Genomic DNA, 12,604 nt, shown 5'->3' with positions numbered 1-12,604 from the left:
GCCGGGCTGGAGGCTGATGCCTGGGTCGCCTAGACCTGCACTGGCCTGGGCCCAAGTGCTGAAGAGCTGCTCCCAGGTGCAGCTCTGCCCAGAGCAAGTGGGATGCGGAGGCCTCTGGGGGCCCTGTGAGTTTGAGAAGCTGAGTGGGCGCTCAGATCCCGTGGGCCCAAGGTTTGGATCTCCTGTGCTCCAGCTGGTGCTGCCTGCTGGGCCTATGCCCTGGCAGGAGGGTGTGCTCCAATGCCTGCCCTGAGACTGGTGCCCTTGAGAATGCTGTGGGGCAGAGATGGTGGCCTGGGGTTCCAGCTTCCCTCGGTCCCCAAAGCGAGTCTTTGTGTTTCCTCCATGCTGGGAGCAAGATGGCCAGGACAGATGGACGCTGGCCCTGAGGACTCGGAGGCGCAAAGGAGAGGCTGTTAGACCCCACCTGATGTGCATGTTGTCCCACAGCCTCCTGCCTGCCTGACCGGCTGCTGGCCTTCCTGCTGCCCAGGCTGGACACCAGCAGTGAGAGACTGCGTGTGGGTACCCTGCAGATCCTGAGGCACCTCATCAACTCGGCTGGTAAGTGCCCTCCACGCCTGCACTGTGTCCAGTGTGGGGTAGTGCTTGGAAGGTGGAGATTGCCTTTTAGGTGAAAAGTAGCATCGCACTTGGGTTTCATTTTTCGTTCATTAAGACACAGGGTCTTGCTGTGTTGCCCAGCTGGCCCTGAACCCCTGGGCTCAAGTGATACTCCTGCCTCAGCCTCCCAAGAAGCGGGACTTCTTTCTGGTACCCACCCCTGTGCTGGGCCTTTACTTTGAATTTCCTAAAAATTTTTCCCACCTTTCTATTCTGCAAAATCCTACAAGAGCAGTGTCCATCTGCCCTTCACTGGACGTTGATCACTAATACCTGCCTTGATAGAGGATGCAGACCACAGTGCCCTGAAGGCCCTGCCTGACTCCCTGTGTGTTCCCCTGACCCCATCAGCACAGGACCCAGACACAGAGCCTGACAGTAAACACACTTGCCTGGTGTGGCTTGCTCTCCTGTGGGATCTAGTTGAAGCCACACTCTGGCTTAGTTTAGTTCTCAGACTTTGTTAATGCAGTGTCCTTTCTCTGAGGAGCGAGGCCAGTTCTGGAGTATGTCCTGAGTAGCTGTGCCTGATGGTCTCCACATAGTTGGAGATTCAGGTTTCCTGCGTTTAAGGCTGATTTAATTGATCAACAATAAGTTTGAAAAAAGTGATCACAGTTTTACATGTGGGTTTGTTTTTTGATGAATCTTATTGATCTCCTTTTAGAGGAGTCAGACCATGAGCCACCTTAGGCCTGAAAGTTGGTGATAATTTACATTAAAACTTTTTTTGAAGTTTTCAGTTGTAGGTAGACATAATACTTTTCTTATTTATTTATCTATGTGATGCTGAGGATGGAACCCAGGACCCCACACATTCGAGGCAAGTGCTCTATCACTGAGCCCCAGCCCCTAGCTTACATTCTTAACTGATTCCAAAAGCAAGTGCAAGGCTGGGTGTGGTGGTGCTGTGATCATGGCTCCTCAGGAGGCCAGGAGGACCATAAGTTTGAGGCTAGACTGGGCAACTTATCAAGACCCTGTCTCAAAATAAAATGAAATAGGGCTGGGCATGCTGCGTTTGCTAAGCAACTTGGGAACACATGTGAGACAGGATCTGCACCCCACAAAGCCTGTCTGGCCTGTTACGGGACATGTGCACTGGCTTCTGTCCTGTGAGGTCAGCTCTTTACCAGTGCTGGGTTGCAGATAGTGGCCGTGGGACTGGGGCAGCCCGCAGAGTTGTGGGAATGATGTAGGGACAGCTTGAGATGGGGCAGGGGCAGGAACGGTGCTGGACCCAGGAGTCCAGGGAGGGCATGGGACACGGGCCTCTGCCGGCACAGTCAGCCTGGGCCTGTTGGCTTCGCGTCCCTGTGGTGCTGCTAGTGGCCATCTGGGCTGGGAGGGAGTTTGAAGGCAGGACTCTCCACTCTGATGAGTAGTCTCCCAGATCAGCATTTCCTGTCCGTCACCAGCGGCCCCTGTGTGTTGCCAGGAGGTGCAGAAAGGCCGAGTACCTGGCCTGGGGGCTAGCCTAGGCAGGGCCCAGGCCTCTCCCCACCCCAGGCTCACGGTGCGCGTGGCTGGCCGGGCTCCTTGACCCTCCCCTCCCGCACACACTCTCCCACTGAGAAGTCGCTTCATCGTGACCTGCATTTCTGCTCTGTCCTCTGAAGTCATTTTCTGTGCTGTGTTAGTCACCGTTTCATCACGGTCACCAAAACATCTGGCAGGACGACTCCCGGGGGAAACAGTCACCTCACTCCCATTTCAGAGGTCCACCCACGGCCGCTGAGTCCATTGCCTGGGCCTGCAGCAGGGCAGAGGGTCACGGCAGGAGGGCCTGAAGGAAGAAGCGCCCCTGCCAGGGCAGAGTGAGGAAGCCGAGTGGGGAAGGTCCACTGGGCAGATGCCCACTTCTAGGACATGCCCCAGCAACCTGCCCTCCCCCATCCTCTTCCTGCCTGCTGGCAGTCACCACCAGTTGGTCCATTCAAACCAACGGACTGGTGAGGCCTCACCCCCCACAGCACCGCTGGACGCTCCTGTGTCAGTGTTGTGGCTCTTAGGGGCACTTCACATCCAGACCATAGCACGTCCACTTGTAGAAGTGACAGCTCTTGGCGTGCTGCTCTCTGGTGCACGGGCAGGTTCCTGTCTGCCCCGCTGGGCAGCGCCCAGGTTTCTCTCTGGCCCACACTCAGGTTCCTCTGAAATGGCAAGTTCTCCCTGCTGTTCGCTCCCCTTGGGACTTTCTGGCTCTCGAGGCTGATGGAATCACAATGTCCTGTAGCCCCTTTTTGGTGTTTTTTTATTTTTATTTTTATTTTGGTACCAGGGATTGGACCCAGGGCTGCTTCACCACTGAGCCATACCCTGGCCTTTTAGAGGCAGGCCTTGCTGAATTGCTGAGGCTGTCTTTGAACTTGAGATCCTCCTGCCTCAGCCTCCCCAGCCCTGGGATGACAGGCCTGTGCCACCCTGCCTGGCCATTCCTTATTTTTCTCACCCTGTCACACAGCACTGACACTAGAGTCACAATGCTTCCCCTGCAGGGTGACTGAGCACGAAGCTGTGAACGTGTCTCTCCCCCTGCCCTGGCTCCCCCTGCACCGTGTCTGCCCTCCTTCCCGCCCTCCTCTGGCTCTTTCTGCAGGCGCTGCGCGTGCGTGTGGCTGTCGGCTGGCTCGGGGAGGCTCGTGAGCACAGCCTTGCCTGCCTGCTTGTCTGGCTCTGTGTGGGTGGCGGACCCTTGGCTGCGTGTCCAACCCCCGCTCCTGTCTCGTGGGTTAACAGGTCACTCCTTTGCTTTTGGCAAGGAGTTGCCAGATTCAGCAGAGACCAGCAGGCCCCCAGTGTGACTGAGACGTTCTTGTGCTAAAGTGCTGTTTGTTGTCTATCTGAGATTCAAATGGAGGGGGAGTCCTGGGTTTTGTTGGAGGGTCGCCATCCAAACCTGACGTAGATAACTTTCTCTCCTGTTCTGTTTGCTTTTGTTTTCAGATATCCAAGTATTTTTTTCTTTAATGTCCAGTGATTTCACCAGAACCTCCTGGTGCTGGTCACTTCAGGGCATCTGCTGCAGTGGAGCAGAGTCCCTGCTCTTTGCTGTGGCTGTGCTGCCCCGTGTTCCCTGTGGTCCTGACGCCCTGCGCCTCCCTGCCTGACACGGGGTCCCCTCCAGGAGGCGCTCTCACGCGGCCCCGCTTGAGTTTGGCCAGCGTTATGGCTCCTGTGGCTTCAGGGTTCTGGGCTGTGGATTCAAATGTCAGGGTGACACCTCCCTCACTGTCGAGGGACTGTCTGCTGAATGAAGCTTTGCTCCTCGCAGTGCAGTAGTGGTCGCTGCACCATGCCAAGTCCTCTGTGCTCATTTTTATTAACCCCACCATTTCCTGATGGCCATTTTTTAACCTCTTCTAGATATCAGGAAAAGAGGGGTCAGGTTGCTGGTTCTCAGCAAGAGGGAGCCCCCAGACCAGCAGCCGCAGGTCTCCTGGGAACAGGCGAGATGTGTACTGAGCCCAGGGCCTGTCCGACTCCACCTGGTGAGACCATGGAGAGTCCATGCCGTCCAGTGGACAACGGCTTGGTCAACCCTCCCAGGCTCTTTTTTTTCCTTCCTTCCTTTTTTCTGCCTGGGTATCGAAGCCAGGGTGTTCTGTTACTGACCTACATCCTCAGTCCTCTGTGTCTGAGGCGTTTTGCTGAGGTGCCAAGCCTGGCCTTAAGTTTGCAATCTTCTTGTCAGGCTCTTTAAATTTTTTTTTTTTTTTTTTTTTTTGGTGGTGCTGGGGCTTAAACCCAGGGCTTAGTACATGCTAGGTCAGTACTCCTTAACACTGAGCAGCATGCCCAACACTTTTTAATTTAAAAAACTTGTGAATTTTTAATTTATTTAAAAAAATTCTGTAGTTGTAGATGGACAGAATGCCTTTATTTTTTTTGTTTGTTTTTTTGTGAGGCTAAGGATTGAACACACACATGCACACACTCTGCTGCTCAGCCACAACCCCAGCCCCTATTTTTTTCTTTTTTACTTTGAGACAAAGTCCTGCTAAGTTGTCCAGGTTGCCCTTGAACTGGTTCTTCCTGACTCAGTCTCCTGAGTTGCTGGGATCACAGGTGTGCACCACTGTACTTGGCCCAGGCCCATATTTTTAACCTACTTCCCTGAACTGCCCACATTTTAGCTTTTTAATTGGGTAAAATTATGTTATTTGGGGGAAAATCGTTTGTCCCCTAGAGAGCAGTGGACTTAGGCCTTCTCCTTCTCCCACGTGGAGGCCTGGTAAGGCCAGACCCTAGAGGAGTGTTCTGGGCCTGGGGACAGAGGTGGGTGGGACGGCTGGTTCTGGCCATGGTGCTGACTGAGCCATTATGTTCATTTCTTGCAGCTGCTCAAATGGAAGTTAAGAAGCCCTTTATTCTCTCTGCCATGAGGCTTCCCCTTCTGGACACCAACAATAAGGTAAACTGGACAGGTCAGACTGGGCTCCACCTTGAGCAGCCACAGAAGAGTGCTCTGCCTCACCAGGCACTGGGCCACCAGCATGAGAAGGCACATGGGTTTAGTGTGTGGCTAGCAACTGCCTTCATTATACTCTCTTTTTTTCTTTTTTGTTTTATATCTTTATTTTTACGTGGTGCTGAGAATTGAACCCAGTGCCTCACGCATGCTAGGCAAGCACGCTACCACTGAGCCACATCCCCAGCCCCTCATTATACTCTTTACACAGTTAACCAGGCCTAATGCCAGGGACCAACTCACTGCCGGGGCCAACTGCAAGTCCAGGGCTGTTCAGTACCACCCTCCGGTCCAGCACTCACTCAAGGGACTCAGAGAACTCAGGAAGCTGTTATATTTTTAGTTAGTCTGCTGCAGGGAGAAGATGCAGGATAAAATCAGCCCGAGCCAGAAGCCCGTGGGACAGAGTGCAGGCGAGGTCCAGACCCATAGACAGGGACCTCTTGTGGTCAGAATCACATTGTTAGACCATGTGGTTTGGCCTGTGGCCTAAGCCAGTGGGCATTCTTTTTTTTTTTTTTTAATATTTTGTTGTAGTTGGACACGATACCTTTATTTTGTTTGTTTATTTTTATGTGGTGCGGAGGATCGAACCCAGGGCCTCACAGGTGCGAGCAAGCCCTCCACCACTGAGCCCAGCCCCAGCCCCAGTGGGCGTTCTTGTCAGCAGGACCTTCCGGTGGCTTAGGGTGATCTCCAGGAGTCAAGACCCCTCTTTGGGCCGTGCAGGTTTCCTGTGCTCAGGGCGGTCAGGACCTGCTTACTCAGGGGCAGCAGGGACCTGAGCTCCTCTGGGGTCTGCTCCGACCTTGCTGCTGGCCCTGGCCTGCTCTTTGGGTTCTCCTCTCACTGTTGTCCCTGCAGCTTCTGGATGGGTCCCGAGTTACCCCTGTGGCAGGGTCACGCTCCACAGTGCACAGACCCTCGTGTTCCGAGGCGCCCCCTGAGGCCTCCCTTACAAGGCCCTGCAGCTGTCATGGGGGCTCACATGACATCTGCAGTGCCAGGGGCATCTGTGCCCACACCTGCCCCTACTGCAGGTCACCTCAGGCCCTCTGCTGCTCTCTAGGCAGTCAGCTGCCAGCCCAACCCACCTGATCCTGTAGGCACGCGTGTCACTGGGGTAGCATGAGCTAGGGGTGCTCTGAAGAGGCCTCGCTGGGATGGCGATGTCCAACCTCTGCAGAGACTTTCTCAAGATGAGGGAGAAGCCTCCCAAGGGAGCAGTACGTGCAGAGGGCTTTGGGTGGGAGCAGAGGCCAATGTCTCTGGGGACAGGGTGGCGTTGGGATGGAGGCAGTGCTGGCTCTGGGGGCAGTGTAGCTTGTTTCAGCATGTTGGACTGGCCACGCCTTCGAGCCACCAGGAGTGCTTATGGAGCAGGGCTGGACATGCCGCTGAGGACTCCCAGGAGTGTCTGGGTGAAGGCTCACATCAGGGACCATGGCCAGGGCAGTGGTGCCCCCCAGGAAACCATGCACCAAGAGCAGCCGGCCCTGAAGCAGTGCATCCCCAGGCCAGGCAGATCTCAGGCAGAGAGAGACACCAGGAGGCTGAGTCTAGTCCTGGGCGGCCGCTGGCCAGTGTTCAGGGGGCTGAGGGCAGGGTGATTTGGGGTGGGCCCTTCAGCACGACTGCTTGCATAGACTTGGGTGAGGCCGATGGAAGTGGACGGAGAAGGGAAGGAGTGAGACAGGGTGACTGATGAAGGGCTGTGGGAGTGGGGGCCGTGGGGAAGAAGGAAGAGAGGCCCCCGACAGAGCTGGGCTCGTCCACCACTGGAGGAGGATGCTGCAGGGGCTAATGGGGCTTCTGCAGCCCAGGGACCAAGTAGCACAGGTGCAGGTGAGGGCACAGCTGCAGGCACTGATAGAGGTGTAGGTGCAGGTGTGGCCACAGGTAGAGGTATAAGCATACGTGCAGGTGCAGGTGTAGGTGTGGGTACTGGCACAGTTAGGAGCTGAGGCGCAGGTGTGGGTGTGGTTGCAAGGTGGGTGTAGGTGCAGGCATGTGTGCCGTGCAGGTGTGGGCAGGGGGAGGAATAAGGCCCCTGTCTGCCGGCTGGATTGGCATGACAGTCTCTGTCTGGCCCCTTCCTGACCTGTTGGTTCTGGGCAGGTGAAACGGGCTGTGGTGCAGGTGATCAGCGCCATGGCTCACCATGGCTACCTGGAGCAGCCCGGAGGCGAGGTGATGATTGAGTACATCGTGCAGCAGTGTGCGCTGCCCCCTGAGCAGGAGGTAAGGGCCACGCCTCACCCACCAGCCTCACCCACCAGCTCTGGGCCCAGCAGCTGCTAGGCTCTTTGGCCTACATTGCCCCAACCTCTGTTAGTGCTCGTCACCAGGAGCTGCTGTCCCAGCAGTAGGTGGCCATGTGACCTGAGTCTGTGCACGGAGGTTCCCTGTTTCTGAGTCGGGGTCTCTGCGCCTTGAGTCCACTGGCAGCTCCCAAAACTCAGAAGAGGCAGAAAGCAGAGACGTGGTTCTCTTTGGGGCTTTTCTGTCTTAAAAGCTGGTAAATAAGTCAGTTTCTTCTTGAAAAGTAGCAGGTGACTGGTAAAAGTAAAGGGCAGGTGGGGAGGCCCTGGGTCCCTCCAGAGCACTGCAGTGATCTAGAAGCTGGGTGTGGCCTGGGAAGGTTTAGTAAAAATTGGGTTTGTCCCTGAGGTCAGCTCTCACACTGGTAACAGCCACTGCCTGGGTTTATCTTTTTTTTTTTTTTTCGGGGGGGGGGTACTGGGGATGACAGGGTGTGTGCCATGCCCCCGGCCCTCTTACTTTTCTTTAAGTCAGTCTCACTAAGGTGTATTTGCATACAGGAAAATGCACCCTTTAAATTGCCACATGTGCTTTTGATGACAGTCACACAAGCACTGTGTCAAGACACAGGACATCTGGCACCCCACGTTCCCTTGCCTCCTGGTAGCCAGCTGTCCCTCTGGTTTGGCTTTTCTAGAATGCCTAGGTGGGCTTGACGGAGTGTAGCTCAAGTCAGCTCCTCCCCTTGTATCAGGCGTTTTTCTCCAAGTACTGGGGATTGAACTCAGGGCACTGTGCTTGGTAACCAAGCACTCTGCCACTGAGCTACCCAGTCCTGCTGAGCTGGACTCTCAGGTCACCCTGCAGTCCCTGTCCACTGCTGAGTGCATTCCATCACATGCAGTGCCACTGTGAGTCGTCCACTCACATTGAAGTGTGGGCAGGCTCAGCAGTTAGGAACCTCCGCCGTGTGCCGCTGGGCGCAGTCTCCATATTTCTTTCTCAATGCACTAGCTGTACACAGTGGGATTTGTGGTTGTAGATCGTTAGGTGTCACAGTGTCACAGGATCATTGGGCCATGTCACTCCCCAGTATTTCCCGGCCCCCTCTTCTCTCCCCTTGGTCCTTTCCCCTACTGATGTCCCACCAGTTTTCATGAGATCCCCTCAACTTCCTGTCCCTTTTTTCTCTCTGTCTTCCACATGTGCCAGAAAATATTAATCTTGACCCTCAGAGTTCAGCTTATTTGCTTAACATAATGGTCTCAAGTTGTATCCAATTTCCTACAAAGACACAATTTCATTCTTCTTTATGGCTGACTTAAACTCCGTTGTATACGTATACCACATTTTCTTTTTTAAAAAATTCATTCTAATTTGTTGTACATGACAGCAGAATGTGTTTCAATTCATAGTACACATATAGAGCATGATCTTTTATATCACACCATTCGTGTCTCCATACGTGTACTTAGGGTGACCATGTCCATCTCATTCCACCATCTTTCCTACTTCCACTCCCCTCCCTTCCTCTCCCTCCCCTTTCCCATCTGAAGTCCCTCCATTCCTCCCATGCTATCCCCTCCAGCCCCATTGTGAATCAGCCTCCTCATGTCACAGAAAGCCTTCGGCACGGGGTTCATCCCAGGGATGCAAGGTGGGTCCGACGTACGGAAATCAAGAGATGTGATTCATCACATCAACAGACTGAAGATAAGAATCCCACGCCCGACCCGTCTCAGTAGATGCAGAGAAAGTGCAGTGCACATCTATCTGCTGGCCGCATGGGCAGAATCCGTTTCAGATAGACCTACCTTGTTTTACCCAACGGCCCTTGATCGCCATTAGGCAGAAAATGAAATAACGTTTCTTTGAAGAAGTTTTTGTAAAGTATTGAATGAAACTTTGGTGAATTGATCTGCTCAGCAGTCCCTCTGTCCTCCTGGTGTTTGGTCATGGTAGTCTCAAAGAAGACCCAAAAAGCTCCACCAGAAAATTTTTAGAACTAATAAATGAATTCAGCAAAGTAGCAGGATCACCCCAAAATCAAAGGCATTTCTGTACATCAGTGACAAATCCTCTGAAAGGGAAACGAGGAAAACTCCCCCACTTACAATAGCCTCAAAAAAAAAAAAAAAAAAATTAAATAGTTGGGAATCAACTTAATGAAAGACCTCTACAATGAAAACTACAGAAGGAAATTAAAGAAGACCTTAGAAGATGGAAAGATCTCCCTTGCTCTTGGATAGGCAGAATTAACATTGTCAGAATGACTATACTACCAAAGGCACCATACAGATTCAGTACAATTCCAATCAAAATCCCAATGACATTCCTCATAGAAACAGAAAAAGAAATCATGAAATTCATCTGGAAAGATAAGAGACCCAGAATAGCTAAAGCAATCCTTAGCAGCAAGAGTGAAGCAGGTGGCATCACTCTACCAGACCTTAAACTATACTACAGAGCCACAGTAACAAAAACAGCATGGTATTGGCACCAAAATAGCCTTGTAGACCAATGGTACAGAATAGAGGACACAGAGGCTAACCCACACAACTACAATTACCTTATATGAGACAAAGGTGCCAAGAGCATGCACTGGAGAAAAGACGGCCTCTTCAACAAAGGGTGCTGGGAGAACTGGAGATCCATACGCAGCAAAATGAAATTGAACCCCTCACTCTCACCATGCACAAAACTCAAAGCGGATCAAGAACCTAGGAATGAAACCAGAGACCCTGTGCCTAATAGAAGAAAAAGTAGGCCCAAATCTCTGTCATGTTGGATTATGCCCCAACTTCCTTAATAAGACTCCTGTAGTGCAAGAATTAAAACCAAGAATTAATAATGGGATGGATTCAAACTAAAAAGTTTCTTCTCAGCAAAAGAAACAATTGGGGAGGGTGAACAGAGAGCCTACAGAATGGGAGCAAATTTTTACCACACGCACATCAGATAACATCAAAAGAACAAATGATCCAATCAATCAATGGGCCAAGGAACTGAACAGACACTTCTCAGAAGAGGATATACAACCAGCCAACAAATATATGAAAAAATGTCCAACGTCTCTAGCAATTAGAGAAATGCAAATTAAAGCTACTCTAAGATTTCATCTCACTCCAGTCAGAATGGCAGCCATTAAGAATACAAATAGGGGCTGGGGCTGGGGCTCCGTGGTAGAGCTCTCACCTTGCACATGCGAGGCTCTGGGTCTGATCCTCAGCACCACATAAAAATAAATAAATAAAAGTATATAAACAAAAGAAGACAAACAACAATAAGAGTTGGCAAGGATGTGGGGAAAAGTTATGCTCATACACTGCTGGTGGTACTGCAAACTGGTGCAGCCAATGTGGAAAGCAGTATGGAGATTCCTTGGAAAATTGGAGTGGAACCACCATTTGGCCCAGCTATCCCTCTCCTCGGACTCTACCCAAAGGACTTAAAATCAGCACACTACAGGGACACAGCCACATCAGTGTTAAAGCAGCACAATTCACAACAGCTAAACTGTGGAGCCAACCTAGATGCCCTTCGGTAGATGAATGATAAAGAAAATGTGGTCATTGGAATACTACTCAGCATTAAAAGAGAATAAAATCATGGCATTTGCAGGTAAATGGATGGAGTCGGAGACTACACCATATTTTCTTTATCATTCATCTGCTGGTGGGCACCTAGGCTGGTTCCAGGGTTTGGCTGCTGTGAATCATGCTGCTACAAACATGGGCTAGCTCAGTGGGTTGAGTGCTTGCCTTGCATGCACAAGGCCCTGGGTCTGATCCCCAGCACCACAAGAAAAAAATAAGGTAAACATGGCTTGCATGTATTGCTGTAGTAAGATGATTTTAATGCTTCAGGGTAAATAGTGAGGAGGGGTACCACTGGTCCTATGGTGGTTTCATGCCTAGTCTTTTTTTTTATATTTAGTTGTAGTTATTAATACCTTTATTTATTTATTTTCATGTGATGCTGAGGATTGAACCTAGGGCCTTGTGTGTAGGTGAGTGCTCCCTGCTGAGCCACGCCCAGCCCCTCATGCCTAGTCTTTTGAGGAGCCTCCATACTGATTTCCACGGTGGTTGTAACAATTTAAATCCCATCAAGAGTGTCCCCTTTGTCCCCTCTCCAGCACTTGTTGTTTGTATTCTTGATGACTGCCCTTCTGACTGGGGTGAGAGGAAGTCTCAGTGTAGTTTTGATTTGCATGTCCCTATTTGCTAGAGATGTTGAGCATTTTTTCATGTGTTTATTGGCCTTTTGTATTTCTTCTTTGGAGAAGTGTCTGTTTAATTCATTTTCCCACTCATTGATTGGGCTGTTTTTCTCTTGTGAGGTTTTTTGAGTTCTTTATATATTCTAGATATTAACTCTCTGTCAGAAGAGGAGTCAGCCAAGGTTTCTCCTATTCTGTAGATTCTCTCTTCATGCTCTAGTTGCCTTTGCTGTGCAAAAGCTTTTGAATTTGATGCCATCCCATTTATTAATCCTGGGTATTCCTTCTAGCTTTAGGAGTCCTGTTGAGGAAGTCCAAGCCTGCATCCACCTATACAGGTGTGTTGATCTTATGTTCTCTTCTAGGAGTTGCATGGTTTGGGGTCTGATTCCTAGGTCTGTGATCCATTTTGAGTTGACTTCTGTGCAGGGTGAGCAATAGGGATCCATTCTCATTCTTCTACATATGTATGACCAGTTTTATCAGCACCATTTGTTAAAAAGGTGCCTTTGCTCCAATCTGTTTTAGGCACCTTTGTGAAGGGTCAGATGATGGTATCTGTGTGGGTTTGTCTGTGTCTTCTATTCTGTTGTTCTGTGTGTCTGTTTTATGCCAGTACCATGCTGTTTTTTTTTTTTACTATAGCTCTTTAGTATAATTTGAAGTCAGATATTTGATGCCTCTAGCCTGGCTCTTATTGCTCAGAATTGCTTTGGCTACTCTGAGTCTTTTATTCTTCTAAAGGAATTTTAGACTGTTTCCCCCCTTGTTCTGTGAAGAAAGTCATTGGTGTTTTGACGGGATTGCACTGATCTGTATGTGCTTTTGGAAAGGTGCCATTTGGACAGTGTTAATTCTGCACGTCTGTGGACACGGAGGGCTTCCCATCTTCTTGTGTCTCCTTCCGTTTCTTTCTTCAGTGTAGTTCTGTAGAGGTCTTTTACTTCCTGGGTCAGATTCCTACGTGTGTGTGTGTGTGTGTGTGTGTGTGTGTGTGTGTGGTTTTAGGTTTTTGTGAATGGGAT

At 50.9% G+C, this 12,604-nt stretch overlaps 1 protein-coding gene across 7 annotated transcripts in view; it reads left to right on the top strand.

Annotated features, from left to right (window-relative positions):
• The window catches only part of Mroh1 (maestro heat like repeat family member 1), a 74,336-nt gene that overhangs the window by 30,928 nt on the left and 30,804 nt on the right, over window positions 1-12,604 (top strand). For all 7 annotated transcript variants that reach the window (XM_027951444.3, XM_027951453.3, XM_027951426.3 and 4 more), the window contains exons 11-13: window positions 451-564; window positions 4,965-5,038; window positions 7,214-7,336. In XM_027951444.3, the coding sequence (XP_027807245.2) occupies window positions 451-564; window positions 4,965-5,038; window positions 7,214-7,336 (311 nt within the window). The remainder of the gene's footprint in view (window positions 1-450; window positions 565-4,964; window positions 5,039-7,213; window positions 7,337-12,604) is intronic.

Source organism: Marmota flaviventris, chromosome 15, assembly GCF_047511675.1.
Source record: "Marmota flaviventris isolate mMarFla1 chromosome 15, mMarFla1.hap1, whole genome shotgun sequence".
Classification (NCBI taxonomy): domain Eukaryota; kingdom Metazoa; phylum Chordata; class Mammalia; order Rodentia; family Sciuridae; genus Marmota; species Marmota flaviventris.
The sequence above is the reverse complement of the archived record's forward strand: the minus strand, read 5'-3'. Positions and strand labels throughout refer to the sequence as shown.